A 14,310-nucleotide genomic window follows, 5' to 3' on the forward strand; every position below is an offset into this window, starting at 1 on the left:
CCCGAACTCTGCCCACCTTTCCACCTCCTCAGCAACACATGTGGCTTGACAGCTTTGCAGGCAGGAAGAAACTGCACTCTCTGTAACTGTTTATTAAATACCTGTGGCAGTACAAGCAGAAGAACTGGAATAGTTGGAAAGCTGCTTCCTTATCATTCTGTCTGAAGACAGAAAGATTGAAAATTCTTCTGCTGCCATTTATTTCTGATATAGGATAACACTTTGGAAAAGCGGAAATAAACTGTGCTCAGGTAGAAGAGAGACTCAGGAAATAAGGAGTGAAAAAGAAGGTTTTGTGCTATTTTTATCCATAACCCAAGCAACACCTTCTCTTTTAATAACTGAAATTCTGTGCCACACTTTATGTGGCTTTTCACCTTAACAAGCATTAATGTTTAACAGCTTTCAAATGTTTTTTAAAAAATCCCTGATTGATTCTCTGACACATCTGTGAAATGGCTTCCTACTTTACTGACGGAGAAGGAATAATCTTACTCAAATCACTTGTCCAATGCCATGCAAGTCAGTGACAAACCCAGCATGAATATCTGAGCTCCTAATCAGTTATATATCTGCCTGGAACGTCTCACCCCTGTCACTGTTCTCACAATAGGTACTATTATATTAGTTCAAACTAGGGAACATGCAAGTGCACTTGTCAGGGAATTTAACCTGACACCATTCACACAGCAGGGATGAAGACCTAGTGTTATTTAAACCAGGGATTTCAGAAAAATACATATTTGCAGAATCGCAAGAAGTATTAAGAAAAATATTGTCACACTTGCCCCTTTATTCATAATTTATCCATTTTTAAAAAGTCCCATGAAGGCTTGTACCTATAGTTTTGAGTAGTCCCGAGAGAAGCAGGAAGTTGGACATAATGATCCTTACAGGTCACTTGCAGTCCGAGATATTTCATGATCCCCAAGAGGGAATCGACTTCCAAGGCTTAAGAAATGACACAAGGTGATGTGTATAACCTGCAGCGCCAAGCAACTTGGGATGCCAACTTCGCCTGCAAAGTGAACAGAAAAGGTCTGTAAGGGGTGGAGAGGCTCAGCTGATATTACTAGGAGCTCTTTCTCCGCAGAATCCTTTTCAAGTTTAAAACTGTTCTCCCCAAAATAAAATGCTCAAAAGAGTGTCATAGACATATTACCCCTTCCTACATGAAATTCTTAGCACAGCTGTCTTTCTAGTCCCCACATCCCCACAGACACACTGCTGCCCTGGATGCACTTATAAAAGCTTGCCTCATAAAGGTAATCTTATTTACACTGCATTTCTATATTTAGGCTTATTGCTGCTACCACAGCGACAAGGTTGTATTAGAATTATTTTGTTTAGAAATCTGTGAGGGAAAGCAAACAGCAGGAAAGGGAAACCCACAGAGTGAGCAGCTTACAATGTTCTTTGAAATTACAATTTCTTAAAGCAGAAAAATGGCAGCGAATGGATGCATTATGATGGTGTAAACTGAGGGCTAGAGACAGTTTCTCTTTTTACTGACCCTGGGCACAAACCCAGTATAATTCCACATATTTTAGTAGTGTAACTTGGAAGCAGAATTTGCCCTTAGAACGAAAGATATGAAACTTAATTTCAGAAGAGAAAAAAGTGCTTGAGAGCTGTGAAAGTGAGGGCAGTAGTTTGTTTTAGTGGCCTCAGGAAAAATTCACTTAATACTTTTGGCTAATGCAAAACTTTGAAAACCTCAATGTTTAGTTGCCTTCTGAGAACTGTACAGAGACGTGCAAGTGTCAGTGTGCTGCAATTCGTCAGCTTTTTTAACTCTGGGGAAAAAAACCCTCAAAAGATATCTACATATTGTATTGCCTAGTAATAGCAATCACATGATGTCTCCTTGATCCCAGAGGTACCTAGGTGTGAAGTGAAACTGATGTTCCAAGTAAACCCACTTAAGGGATAAAAATGGTTGATGATGAAGAAAGGTATAGGTTTGCTGAAGGGTGGGTTGAGAGCTTGTGGGCTTGAGTAACATGAAAAAAATACAATCTCAGGTAAATACAGAGTAAAGTAGCAATGGAGTCACACCTCTTACAAGGTAACACTAACCCCATGACGCATTTTTAAAATTTACTATTAGAATACAATCAGAATCATTAAGATTGGAAAATACCACCAAGATCATTGAGTCCAACCATTAACCTAACACTGACAGGTCCACCACTAAACTATGTCCCCAGACATCACATCCACATGGTTTTTGAACACTTCCAGGGATGGCGAGCTCACCACTGCCATGGTAGTCAGTTCCGGTGCTTGACCACCATTTCAGTGAAAAACTTTTCTTAATATCCTGTCTAATCCTCCCTTGACAAAACGGTTTCCTCTTGTCCTGAAGGGAGTACCTGAACGGAGGGTGTAGTGGGGTGGGAACTGTTCCCCTCTGCTACGCGTGCAGTCACAGGACCAGGGGAATCAGAGACTGGCGATTTCAGATTACACAGAATCACACCGAATAAGCTGAATTGGAAGGAACCCACAATAACCATCGCGTTTCTTCTCTGTTAAGGTGGTGAGGCATTGGAACAGGTTCCCCAGGGAGGCAGTAGAGTCATCATCCCTGGCGGTGTTCAAGAGGCGTCTGGATCTGGTGCTGGGTCATTCAGTGTAATGGTTCAGGATTACAGCGGGTTCCAGTGCTCGTATCGGGATCGTTCCCGTCCCTCGGACGCGTAATGAGCCCTTTGTTTCCCCAGCGCACACACCACCCTCCTCCGCGCCCGGGCCCCGCACAGCCCGGCCAGGGCCGCACCGCCCGCGCAGGCGCGGAAGGGCCGCGCAGGCGCGGAGCTCCCCGGCCGGGCGGGCGGTCCTTCCCTGGGGCGGCCGCGGGCCGAGGCAGCCGCGCGGGGCCCTGCGGAGCGGCCCAGCCCCCGCCCAGCCGGGCATTGTTCCCGGCCCGTCTCTGCCAGAAAGTTTCGGCCGCATCCCGGCTCCGCTGCCCGCCGGGGCGGGGCGGGGGGCCGGAGCCCCTTTGTCGCCTCCTCCCCGGCGTGAGGCAGCCGGCGGGGGGGGCGAGGCTCAACATGATGGCGGCAGAGGCCGCGGGTGAGGAAGGCGGCTCTGGCGCTTTGACCGGGACAGCGGGAGCCGCCGCCGGGGAGCTGGGCAACTGTCCCGCCGTGTGCCGGAGCAGGGCGCCAGGGCCGCAGGGCCCCTTCCTGGTCGGCGGCCTCCCGGGCGGGCCGGCGTTGTGCTCCGTGCTGGGGCTGCTGGAGCTGGGCGCGGGGCCCGCCCCTCTGGCGGCCGCCGGGACTGCCGATAGCGGCTTCCCCCCGCTGCCGCCGCCGCCGCCCCCGGTGGCCGGGGGTCTGGGCACAGTTGACGAAGGCGACTCGCTGGACGGTCCGGAGTACGAGGAAGAGGAGGTGGCCATTCCGCTCAACGCGCCCCCCACCAACCAGTGAGTACCTACTGCCCCCGCCCCGGTGCCTGCGGAGAACGGGTGCCGCACCCCCGGGCCCCTACCGCTGCCCGGGGAAGATGTGTGTCAAAGTCTGCTGGACGTCCCGCAGAAGTTCTGCGTCCCACCCTCTCGCCTTCCCTCCTTCCTCCTGTTTCGTTCGGGCAGGAACTTCTCTGGGACACTGCCCTGGGTCTGACGAGGGGCAGCCCACCGCAACCCGGGAGCGTGAGCGGCGTCAGCAGGGAGGTCGGGCTCCTTCCACTGCACCGGGAGCTGGTCCTCCGGTACTGAGTGGGATCAGCTTATGGAAAAAAGGCGCTTGAGTTAGTTTTTTGCAAGTTTTCATGGCGATACTGCGGGCTGCCAGGAAGAGTGAGCTATTCCGGTTGTGGTTTAACCTACCTGTTGGGGAAACTTTTCCAGTCACTGGTAGTGCATTCCCATTAAAGCCATAAAATTAATTTCTTTAAATAGATAAAAACCCCTATCCATGGCATAAAATACTTTATATGTCGTGTCATCGTTTTGTATTGCATTGCTTTCTACTGGAAAAAAAAAGGTAACTTATATTTTCATTTCATACATAGACATAGCCAAAGTAATGCCCACATGTTTGATCTTTTTAAAAATTCAGGCAGTCTTGAACCGTGGATTTAATATGAATTAAAATAAGTTCTAAGTTTCAAAGTGTTAACAGAGGGATATTTTTATAAATGTTTTAATTGCCTTGCTGCACAGCCAATTTAAAGTTGTTTTCAATTAGGTTATGCTTGGAGAGAGGAGACATTGGTAATAAACTGTAAACTTATAGTTAGGTTTTATTGTATTTATCCATACATTAGGTTAATTTAGATTCCTGCAGTGCTGGTAACTGAAAGAATCTTTCACTAGAGGCAGACTAGTTCTGTGTTTATGTTGTGTGAAATATATGATCAGATGCTGTTACATAGAATCCATGTAATTAGTAAGCACTCTAAACACAATCTTGGGATTTCACTGGAGAAAAATCTGCAGGTTTATGGAAAGCACTTCCAAGACATGTATTAGAATATTAAACAAACCTTTCCTTCCATATTCTTATCATATTCTCCCCAAAATGAAATTGTTTCAAAGGCTTAATTTTTTTCATCAGTATCATTTATATAAATACGTTGTTCTTGAAGTGCTGGCAAGTATAGTGGATAATTTAGGGGGTAATATACAGTTGTATTTAAAGATAGATATATAGATAGGTCAGAAAGTTAACCTAAAAATCTATCTGAATTTTTATTTTTTGGTTTTTTTTCTGTTCTGTCATAACTCGACTGGCAAGTGTTAGCTTCTGCATTACGTCACATACTTTCAGGATTTCAGCAGGACGTAAAATTGGAAAATAGGACTTCTTTTTAAATTAATCCCTTTAGCCTTGGCAGGCTTTCTAGCAGTCCTTTATCCTTTCAGTTTCTGGACTTTGGGTGAAAGTTTGTAAACATTAAGGCCTTGTTTTCTGAAGACAGTGTTTGAATAGTCTTAAACTTGTTGAAGTCCCTAATGAGCTATAAATAAGATTAGGCAGATTTGAAAGAAACGTGGGAAATTGAAGCAAATAAAAAGCAAAGTTAATTCTTCGGGATTGTGCGCCAAGCACGTGAAGTACAGGATTTTACTTTTCTGGTTATTCTCTCTGAAAAGTTCAGAGTGCTTCTGTCAGACCTGACTAAGTTCCATAGAGAACTGAGAAAAAAGCCAAAAATCAAGCTTATTTGCAATATTTTTGGAAAGCAGGGCAATTATTTATGAGTAATTGGTTTTTGATAGTAAATTACTTGTTACCACAGTTAGAATTCTGAGTGGATTTTGCAGTCAAAATATTGTCTTGTGGAATACCATAACCATGTGCAAGCATCATGGTTAACTTTCACAAAAGGATGTTAGGTTTCTGGCAAGGAGTACAGGCTAGGGGAAAACTTAAGCCCTGATCTGTTTTGGCTGAGAAGGCTACATATCATATTCAAAGGGAACGTGTATTTTTATGGGATCAGGGCATAGGTCCGTAGTTAAATGTTCTTCTGTTGAAGAACATAATACTGGAACAGACAAGAAGTAAAATATGTTTAGAAATTGATTTGGAAGTTTGGACCTCCAAACACTTAATCTTTTTCTTCGTAATTTATATCTTTGGTGTGTGACTTTTCCATACAATATTTAAGTTGGCTGATGATTTAGAAGATTTTTTTTCCCCTTTCATTCATCTCTTGTTTATACCATCAGCATAAACAAGCATCAGTTGTTTATGCAGCATCGATTTTTACCATTCTCAGTTAAGTCATAAAATTGGCATATGTCAGTAGTAAATTTTATCCTTTCAGTCCCGCTGTTTTATTTCGGAAATGCCCTTTCTTTGCAATTACACCATCTACTTCTCTAGAGGTGAACTCTTGATTTGTTACCAAAACCACAGATTAGTATTATCCATTATCATATATAAGGGAAGGTCCAACATGAGTCTTCAAGAGCAGTAATTTAAGCTTGTATTAAATTTCTCCTGTTGGATGTGATTGCAGAACTGCAGTTCCTTTTGTTTAAATGTGCTTGCCAGCTCCATCCTTTCCCACTTCCTCCTAATTAATAGGAGGAATGCAGGGTGGCTTGATTGATAATTCCATGATCCTGTCACATGGCTTTGTTGGTCTTAATTGCTTGCAATATCTTCTGTGTGCATCAGAAATTTGAGAGCGCTTTTCTCTCCTACCCTTACCATAATACAAAATTACAATTCTCCTCTCTAAGAATGAAAAGGTGTTATTTCTCTTATAATAGTAACAACTCACTAGGTTTCTTTGCCTTCCCATGGATGCAGTTGCATTGCATTTTAGAATTTACTGAGTGGTTACTCCCTCTCCAGAGAGAAATATCTGGTAGATGTTGCTGCTGGTTTTTCCAGGTTCAATCTCCAATCTTAGATCAGACTTTTAAGTATAAAATAAAATAAAGCATTCTCCATGAACTTAGACACAACTTTATCACTTCTTCTCCTGGCTTGTTTTACAAATTAAAAAAACAAACCCAAAGCAAACAAAAAAGCCAAACACAAACCAGACAAAATATGAGTTCCTAGTCTCCCAAATTTTAGGCCATAAAGATGTTAATTCCATCTTTGTCTTGTTAAGGCAGATGCTTTTTTGAAAATGAGCATGCTTTTAAGTATTGTGAAGTTGACATTCTGGCTTTCACAGTAACTAATATGGAGACATGGGAAATGAAGCAGATGCAGGTTCGGCACTTCCTATCAGGATGTTGTAAATACAGCTTGTTCAGGGAGGTCTGGGGAATATGTCTTCTCTTAGTGTGTTTTCTTAAATTTTCAAGCAGTGGGAGGATAGTAGCATGTAACACCATCTCTTTATTCACAAACTCAAAATCTCCCAGTAGGGTTGATTTTTTTAATCTTTGATCAGGGGTGGAACTAACTTGAGGCTTGTCTGTTCAGCGTATGTATGTGTTTTCATTCTTCTGGAGCACAGCAGTAGTGTGTTTATGTTGCAGCTTAATGCTAGGTGGGAGGCACAGGGTACTAGGGAATAAAGTGGAAAAACACAACTCTGTGTTTTAGTTCATTTGTTCCCTTGCATTCTACCCCATTTGCAGAGCTCAGTGACAGAGGCTCAGATAGTGTAAGGAAATGCCTTTGGATTTAATGAATGAATGCTGATTCAGTTATGAATTTGATTCAAAATCTCAGTTGACAAGATTATTTTAGATCTAGTTTTGCATTAATGTTGCAGGAGCAATTCCAGTATTGCAGCAAAGTTGCCATTTTCACACGGGGTTTTTCAGCAGTGGTTGTCAGTTTGAAATGGAAACCCATTTCAACTTGAAAGTGATCTACCACACAAAATTAAATAGGCTGTCAAAATACTGTCTGGTTAAAATAAATCTTGCCCAAAGCAGATATATTCTTACAGTCGTTCTTGGTGCTTCTTGAGGCAATGTAATAATAAGAAAAAGCACTGAAGATAGAGATGGGTAGGGAAATATTAAATTAGAATGGACTGCAATAAAGTAGAACATTTTTCTGCCTGAATATAGAATGAAGTTCTAGTATCTTCACATGAGTGTTGAAGGTGGCAAGGTTAGAGTTCTGCAGCACTTGTTTCAGTAGCTCATGAAAAGGAATATTTTTCTGAATAATGGCAGAAAGCCCTTTTCCAGAGTGATGAATTAATCTGTTGCACTGGAAACTGGGAGGAATAATGTTGGCACATTCAGTTAGGTACTGCATAAAAAAAAAAAAAAAAAGAAATGTGATGTCAATAGATTTTAGTGTGTGAGGGTTTTTTTGTTTAGCAGTTAATCTAGTTAGCAATGAATGTTTTTTTAGATAGTGAATCTCTTCATTAGTTTCTCTTCTGTATGGAAGAGAACACCTTATTTTTCTCAAATTGGCGGATAGTGTACTGTTGGGGCCACTTTGGGCTAGATGTGCAGTGTTAGAAGCACTGTCTCAAATGAGTGGTTAAACTCAGCAGAACAACATCATACCTAGCCTGATACAGGAAGTGAATCAGTAAGTAGACTGAGTGTGTTAGTTACATAGGTAAAAGAAAGCTTCAGATAAATAAAACCAGAAGTAGGATAGCATTCAAGCAAGGAAATGTTTGAGGATGAGTTTTCAGTAGCTTAGTCAATATTCCTGGTTAACATCAGATAATACGATTTTATTCAAACAGTGACTAGAGTCTCTTGACCTGCTCTTTATTTAGTTATTTTGTGTCATACATTGACTCCCAGAATATCAGCGTGGGACTTTCGCAGTTCATCTGCTGGCCTACCCCGCTGAGAAGCTTAATATTGTGTTGTATTTTTTCACCTTTTTTGTTTAAATGTTTTGTGGCTGTGGAGGGAGGAGGAACACAAATTTTCCAGTAAGGGCATAGGTCTCTTCAGCGTAGGACTCCATCTTTTGATTCAGGCATAAATTCTTAAGACTTCCATAGTAGTTTTCTAGTTTCTTTCATATTTCTCCCAAACAAAACAAGCATCTCGTTGTATGTCTCACTAGTGATTCGGCCAAATTGAGCCCAGAGACACTTCAGAGACCAAGTCAGAGAAGTGGGTATTTGCTTTATTCGATGCACCAGTTGTGTGGGAATTGTTTCCACCAAACACACACCTCAGTACCCCAAAGACACAGTGTTATAGGTAAAATTCATGAATATTTATTACATTCTTCAGGATAGGAGTGGTTGTACAAATCATTTCTCAGAAGTCGTTAATATGTCATGGTGGTCTTTGGGGACTCCCAAAGACCCCTCCAGGGTGAAGGTTTCTGTGCTGGTTTCAAATGCATGCTTAGTTGATAAGCTGTCAGGCCAGAGCTGTTACCTACAATTTGAATTTGAATTAAGAGTTCAACCTTCAGCCCGGACAGGCAAAGTGCTGGTGGAAGGGGGGGGGGAAAGCTCAGAGAAACAAGGATGATTGAAGTGGAAATAGATTTGGGTTTTCTATTTGACCATATCTTTCTCACTAGTAGGCACAATAGGAGGCAGGAGAAGGCATCTTGTTTTAACATAGTCTTTGTGCTGTGCACAGGTATTGCAAGGTGGATTCCTCAGTGTCCCTCCAGAGTACGGTAGGTACCAGAAAAATGTTACCAGTGCTTGACAGAGTTTGTGTACTTGACCTGCTTTACATACTGTGTAAAGACTGAAGGTAGTCTTTAGTAGTTTTTATTTTTATGTAAAATACCTGCTCTATCACTGGATAGTAAAACAGAAGAAATTTCTGTTATTAAATGAGTCTAGGTTTAAGTCATATTTAGTGCTGAAGGTGGTGGGGAGTAGTCACCATGGATTTATAAGGGGAAAATTGTGCTTAACCAACCTAAGAGCCTTCTGTGATATGGTCATTGAACTGGGGAGAAAGGGAGAGCGTTTACTAGTAAGGTTTTTGACGCTGTCTCCAATAGTGTTGTTACGGACAAACTGACAGTGTACAGGTTAGGTAGAGGAACTCTGAGGTGCATTGAAAACTGATCGAGTGACTGGTAGCAGAGTGATTGAATGACTGGGAACAGAGTATGGTGGTCAGCAGCTCAAAATCCAGATAGAGGCAAGTCACTGGTGGTATATTCCCTAAGGTGCCTCCAGGGGCCAATGCTGTGACCTGGGTGCTGGTACAGAGTGCATACATCTTAAGCAAGTTCACAGATAATGTAAAACTAAGAGAGGAGTAGCTGAAACACCGCGTGGCTGTGCTAACATCCAAAATGATGTGGACAGACTGGAGGATGGGGCTGCAGGAGATCTTATGTAGTTAAACAAAGGAAGTACAAAACTCTGGCACTGGGGAGAAGTAAACCAAGCACTTGGTGGGGCTAAACAGCTGGAAAGCAGCTTTGCAGAGAAGGACGTGGGCGTGAGGATGTGAACAAAGGCTGCAGTGTGCCTGTGTGGTGAAGAAGGCTGATGGTATCTTGGGCATCATTGGGACGAGTGTTGTTGGCAGCTTGAGCGGGACAGTTGTTCCCCTCTTCTCAGTTCTGGTGAGACACATTTGGGATACTGTGTTCAGTGGTGGGCTTGCTAGTACAAGACAGAAATGGAGTTACTTGAGAGAGGTCTCTGCAGGGCTGTCAAGGTAATGAAGGGACTGGATCATCTGTCAGGTAAAGAGAAGCAGAGAGAGCTGGGAGTGTTGAGCCTGGAGAAGAGGATGCTTGAGTGGATCTTAGACGTGAGTGTAAAGATCTTATGGGAGGGGTTGAGATTAGAGTACCAGACTGACCTCAGTGGTGTGAGGTGACATGGCAAGAGGCAGTGGAGACAAATGGAAAAACATGAAATTCCATTCAAATGCAACAGAATGGGTTTTTTTGTTTATTTGTTGTTTTGTGTGTGTGGTGGTTTTTATTATGGTGAAGGTGATCAAACAGTGACAAAGATTGCTCAGAGTGGTCCTGGAGTCTCCACCACTGAAGATGTTCATGACCCAACACAACACAGCCCTGAGCCACCAGATGTAGCTGATCCTGCCTGAGCTGGGGGTGGGAGGGGGGTGAGGTTGAGCTAGGTGACCCCCAGTGCTTACCTCATCTCAAATGGTTCTATCTATATGTATAAAGATACTGTTAGTAGCTGAGGATCCATGTTATAGGACCTATTTGCTGAAAGCTGTTGCTTTAATTACTTAGGAACAAAGTCAGGACAGTAGCTAATAGAAGATTTTTAATGAAAGTACAAGAAGTTTGTATGTTGGCAAAAATAATGTTTCATTACTTTCTTTATAGACATGTATCTTAATTTCTCTGGTAAAAGCTCAGGAATTTGCCTTTAAAAAGGTAATTCTGAAGCAGCTGACAATGCTTCTTAAATATTTAATAATTTGTGTGAAATACCTAGCTTTTACTTCTAGGGTATGTTTTTATAATAATTATTAGCATGTACAAATAAATATATCCAGTGCTGCTAGATTAATTTCAAAGCTCCACTCATATTTCAGAAATGGGGTATTGAGATTTTCAGGACACTTCAGGTATACAGTGAATTAATTACGGTGAATTAACAGTCTGTTTCTTACGAAGATCAGACCCAGAAAAGTAATTTTCATGTTCACATTTTGGTATTTTGAGCTACTTTTCAGGCCAACTTCACACAAAATCATTTTTTTTTGTTGGTGTTCCATTTTTTGCTAAACTGAAATACCAATAGTTGTTCATCCTCAAGTGCTAATGGTTTGTCCATTTTTGTGAATATCAAGTTTCATCAGGGTTGGAATATATAGAATCATAGAACTATAAAACAGCCCAGATTGTGATGGACCTTGAAACTTCTTATGTCCCGACTTTTTGTGGGAAGGGGACTATAACTGAGACTATCCACCAACCTGTCCAGTCACAGTGTGAAAAGCTCCAGTGAGGTTTTCCTTCCTACTGAGGGAGGTGATTTCAGTGAATTATTTTATCTCCTGGAACACTGGGATGAGATGCCCCTGAGCCTTGTCCTCTTCAGAGAGGAGATGCCTAGCTCATGCATTCCTCACGGGACATGTTCTCCAGCCCCTTTGTTCATCTTTGTGTCCCTCCTTTGGATCTTCTGCAGTCTGTTCACATCTTTCTTGAATTATGTGGACCGAAACCGGGCACAGTACTCCAGCTGCAGCGTCACAGCTAGTTGTAGTGGGATGATCACCATCTAGGTTTGGCTGACTTCTGATAATCAACTTAGTAATCATATAGTAATTATGTATACATTTGTGTAAGATGTTTCTCTGAACTTTTCATCATCTTTTTTATGGTTATTATTTTGAGTCCACCACTTGCTTTCCATAAAATCATGCATCAGTATGTAGTTTGGCCATAATGAAGGATATTCTGTTCATGGCTCATTAGGCTTTGTATGGTTATTTTATAGATAAATTGCATTATATTTTCTGTTTATGAAATTTAAGAGTAATCATAAGTCAATTTCTTCTCAGTATTGCCATCTGTTAGTAGGGTTAACACCAGAGATGTTACAAGATTCAAGGTTGGGTACTTCAGTAAAACAGAACATTAAGGAATTGCTTGCGTTATCTTATTCAAACCACGTTTTTCCTCAGTTTTTTTCTTGCATATATTCTTGTGCTTTCTAACTGTCTGTGGATTTTTTTTTTGGTTGCTCTTTCTATTCCTTAATAAAATAAAAAGGATGCTGGAGAAATGTCTTTATTCCTCTAAAACCACAATGTTACCAAGCTTCTGCAGTAATTTCGATCTATACTCAAGCCTAGAAACAGGTGTGTTTTTGCTTTTCTCAGTTTTACACACAATTTTTTTTTAATGTTACACTATTAGATTTGTGCCATATGGGTTGTATTCTAGGTTGTGTTCCCCTGCTGTTGTTCCTAGCGCATGTTGGAAGTTTTGGACATCTTTCAGTTCAGGTGAGGCTTTGATTTCTGGTTTATAAATAACTCAGGGTTTTGTCATTATAGAAGCAGTTAATCTGTGGATGTGACATATCTCTCTAGAGAAACAAACCAGCTTGCAGGAGAAGGTGAGAGTGGAGAAGGTGGGGTGCAAAGAGGATGAGGAAGATGAAGGAGCCTCTGGTACATTCAATGAGGGTAATGGTGGACAAGCTGAACAACATCTTAGAAATTCTGTAATTGTTGTCAAGAGTATCTGGTCATTTATGTAGCAGCATTAGCATGGTTTCAGAGGAACTTTTTCTTAGTTCTAGTAGAAAAAGGGGTCTTTTTGACCTGAGAGCACAGATGTAAAGGATGTAAAAATGGAAAGTTTCTAGCTAAAGCCTTTATTGAGTTCCAGAATTCATTTCCTAATCTGATACTAAGAAAAAAGCTGGCTGTTTCAAGAGCTATTTTTCTAGAGCTCCAGAATTCATTTCCTAATCTGATTCTAAGAAAAAAGCCGGCTGTTTCAAGAGCTATTTTTCATCAAGTTTTAGCTGTGTTTCACTTGTTTATTTGTGGGTATCTCAAAAATGAGATGGGCAGTAAGTCTTTTCAATGTTGGATAGTATGCTGTCATCACACCTCTGTCTCTTTTAAAATTATGGCATTGCTTGCTACAGCAATTGAAACCTTTCTGCCCTTTGTGAAGTTATTTAAATATATTGTTCTTTGTACTGTATGCTTATTTTGCTATTTCAGGTTTTCATAGTCTCTTTGTTAAGACGTACTGAGGTTTTTGGTTGATCCATTTAGTTGTAGTTCAGACCTGACATAAACTGCTGAAAAAGTTTTAATGGCTTATTTTGGAGGTATGGGCAAGGTGGGGAGGTGTGTGCAAGTCCCACAGTTAACAGGCTGACACAGCTAGTGTGCCAAAGGGTGCCTATGGTGGTGACTTTCCATGTTAGCTGGCTGGTTCCTAGTCTTGCAGGGCAGCATAGTTCAGTTTCCCCGGTACATTTTTAAGGGATTTTGGAACAGTTAAATGAGAAAAGTAGAATGAGTCTTTGTTAGGTGTACGTGGGTATGCTTCAGTGCCTCTTAGAAAAGTGCATTGGAAAGCAGAAGCGATGGAAATACCTCTCTCATGTTCCTCGAACAGCATGTAACGCTCAGTGTCATGTGCACTGGACAAAGAACACTTACTTGGCTAGGAGTTAATTTCAACTGCTTACCTTAGAGATGTAATACACTGTAGTGTATTTACAGATCTTTTTCTGGTAGCAAAGTTTTGTGATGTGGAGAACTGCAAAGACTTGTCAAAAATTGATAATAACAAGATGGAAGAAGAAGATGAATTTAGTAAAATCTAACTGAAATTTAGTTTAATCTCTATAAATTATGTGCATAAAGACAGTATCACAGCTTACAGATATAACAGAAATGGGGAATAAAGTGCTAAAAGACAGGGTCTAGATAAGAATAATAAAACTGAGAATGCAGTTTAGGCTGAGAGAAGCTGTAAGACTGACGTGAAACTTCAGCGGTGAATAGGAGCATTGAATCTTGTCTTGGTTTAAAAGACAAATACCTGCCAAGGAAGGTCAAAACCTTCCTGGAATGGAAAAACAACCTCTCTCTCCAAATTGTTGTGACTTCAAAAATTGTGGGGGTTCCAGGCAAAAATATGGGAAAAGAAATAACAGTTCTTTACTAGCCAATACACACAACTTTTCCCGTTTGGTGTAGTTACGATGACAGCTGGCCGGGGGCTGCCGGCTCTGGGGAGACGGCAGCTGCAATGACTGCCTTGCAACCAGCAGAGGGCACTAGTGGGCTCCAGCGAGGCAGGGAAGGTGCAGACGCCGTGTCGTGGCCAGCAGGGGCGCTCCTCTGCAAGCGCGGGACCTTCCCGGGCGGCCTCAGACAGCACCCGAGCCACTGGCTCTGGGCTCCCGAGCAGCAAAGAAGCAGTGAAGCAAGTAAGCAGGTTTTGG

General features: G+C 41.9%; 1 protein-coding gene across 2 annotated transcripts in view; it reads left to right on the plus strand.

Annotated features, from left to right (window-relative positions):
• The first annotated feature begins 2,824 nt into the window (after positions 1-2,824).
• Positions 2,825-14,310, plus strand: part of RASA1 (RAS p21 protein activator 1) — a 57,199-nt gene continuing 45,713 nt past the window's right edge. Inside the window, exon 1 of one of the 2 annotated variants that reach the window (XM_085042532.1) lies at positions 2,825-3,433. In XM_085042532.1, the coding sequence (XP_084898658.1) occupies positions 3,057-3,433 (377 nt within the window). In that variant the 5' untranslated portion in view covers positions 2,825-3,056. The remainder of the gene's footprint in view (positions 3,434-14,310) is intronic. The other variant, XM_085042533.1, reaches the window with a different exon arrangement.

Source organism: Lichenostomus cassidix, chromosome Z, assembly GCF_008360975.1.
Source record: "Lichenostomus cassidix isolate B80296 chromosome Z, HeHo_3.0, whole genome shotgun sequence".
Lineage (NCBI taxonomy): Eukaryota > Metazoa > Chordata > Aves > Passeriformes > Meliphagidae > Lichenostomus > Lichenostomus cassidix.